The sequence below is a fragment of the Fulmarus glacialis genome, unplaced genomic scaffold (genome assembly GCF_000690835.1).
Source record: "Fulmarus glacialis isolate BGI_N327 unplaced genomic scaffold, ASM69083v1 scaffold14112, whole genome shotgun sequence".
NCBI lineage: Eukaryota > Metazoa > Chordata > Aves > Procellariiformes > Procellariidae > Fulmarus > Fulmarus glacialis.
The window spans coordinates 2,371-4,119 of NW_009197281.1; the positions used below are offsets into that span (position 1 = coordinate 2,371).

Here is a 1,749-nt window from a genome sequence, read left to right on the forward strand (position 1 = left end):
CGAGTAGCGGCAAAGGTGTAAACCAGGAGTTGGGAGTCGCTCTGCTCCCTGGCACCCGGCTCACAGAGCAGGCAGGGACGTGTTCCGCTTCCACCGAAATCAGGGAGACTTCTGCCGTGGCTGCGTGTTTTTGCTGAACTTGGGTCACTCTAACCCTGATAAAAAGAACAGTACCGAGAGACACTCGCGCTTTCCGTCCCTTTTTTCTTTTCCTGTTTTTCAGTGAGCTTTGACGTTGCTGAGGACACCTCTGATAGAGCTGACCACGCTTGAGCCAGCAGCAAGAACTGTAATGACTTACGTTGCAAAGAAGTGCGGCATCTGCTTTCAGCCTCCATCCATTATCCTGATCTACAAAGAGGAAAACAAGGATAAGACTCGCCAGCGCATCATGCCCGTCAGAAACTTCTCCAAGTTCTCCGGTGCGGTGCGTTTACTTGTAGCGTTCCCCAAGTCCTCTCCAGACACAGTGAGAGGAACAGATAGTTGGTAACTGCATTTTTAGTAACCGCTGGGTAGCTTCTCACCAGCATGCAGGGAGTGCAAAGTGGGGTTGTTCTGGGGTAACACTGTCTCCCCTGAGGCGCCCAGGGCTACATCTTAACCTGAGAATGGCTCTGCTAAGTCTGGAGGTCTCGCTTGTGAGGGTTTGGGAGAAGAGGATCTATTTATGGGAAGAGATTTGCTTGCAGCTGTAAGTCTTCACGGTGGCTTTCTCTTTAGACTGCAGCATGGCTGCTGAGCAGCTGAAGAATAACCCTCGGCACAAGGCTTACCTAGAAGGGGTCTCACTGCGTCAGCTAAAGAAGCTCTACAGTTTGCTGAAAGGTCATTTGGGAGGAGAGAGCCTGGCTGAGAGCTTGGAAAAGTTTCGGCAGGAAGAGGCCATTGACCCAGAAGAGGATATGAACAAACTAGATGACAAGGAACTAGCCAAAAGGAAGAGCATCATGGATGAGCTCTTCGAAAAGAACAGGAAGAAGAAGGACGACCCAGATTTCATCTACGACATTGAGGTTGAGTTTCCACAGGATGAGCAGCTGGAGTCCTGTGGCTGGGACGTAGAGTCAGGTGAAGAAATCTGATTCCTGACAAAGATGTCTTGGATGGGCAGTTCAGAGACAAATCTCACAGTCCTAACAGAGAGAATGATGTCAGCGTACGTATTCTTCTGCATCGTTTTCAGTTCGTGCCATTGATGCACTGTACATTGGCTACGGAGAACCCAAGGCCTAAGGTGCTACAGCAATTCCAGGTTTAAGTGAACTTAAAGAAGCCAGACTTGATGAAATGGAAATTGGGCAGCTGAACTTATTGGGTGTTTTTAGTCTTTTCCTATGTATGAGTGCCTAAAATAATTTTAAATTATTTAATCTTTTGTTTGTTTACATTTCAGTCAGCTTTGGCTGAAAACCTCACCAGCTTGCCTTGCTGTAATTTCTTTTCAGCTTCATCTGAAAATGAAGTGTTAAACATTTATGTCTTGAAAGCAATGTTAATACTTTATTGTATAAGTATGGTATTTATTATTACCTGTTGGAATGTTAAATATATACTAGTCTTTCTGGATGAATCAACATTGCATTGAGAATATTACTCTCACGTTTCCTGAGTGATGCTTAAATCTCCAGCTTCAGCTTACACAAATATCAATCCTGATATTTAAGAAACAGAATATCTAGAAAGTAAGTTAGTCTTGAAAGTACTTTTGAAAATACAGTGATTTCAAGCTGATGAAGTGAGGTGTTT

The 1,749-nt window shown here is 44.8% G+C and overlaps 1 protein-coding gene across 1 annotated transcript; it reads left to right on the top strand.

Moving 5' to 3' along the window:
- The first annotated feature begins 241 nt into the window (after nt 1-241).
- On the top strand, nt 242-1,085 carry CEP19 (centrosomal protein 19kDa). The gene is made up of 2 exons (XM_009572488.1): nt 242-422; nt 724-1,085. The coding sequence occupies exons 1-2, from the start codon at nt 293-295 to the stop codon at nt 1,083-1,085; spliced, it is 492 nt and encodes a 163-aa protein (XP_009570783.1). The 5' UTR covers nt 242-292.
- Nucleotides 1,086-1,749: the final 664 nt, after the last annotated feature.

Bases quoted from the DNA above. Each gene is read 5' to 3' on its own strand.
- CEP19 (XM_009572488.1), top strand. From the start codon at position 293: ATGACTTACGTTGCAAAGAAGTGCGGCATCTGCTTTCAGCCTCCATCC. The intron at 423-723 runs GTGCGGTGCGTT...CTTTCTCTTTAG, and splicing joins AAACTTCTCCAAGTTCTCCG to ACTGCAGCATGGCTGCTGAG.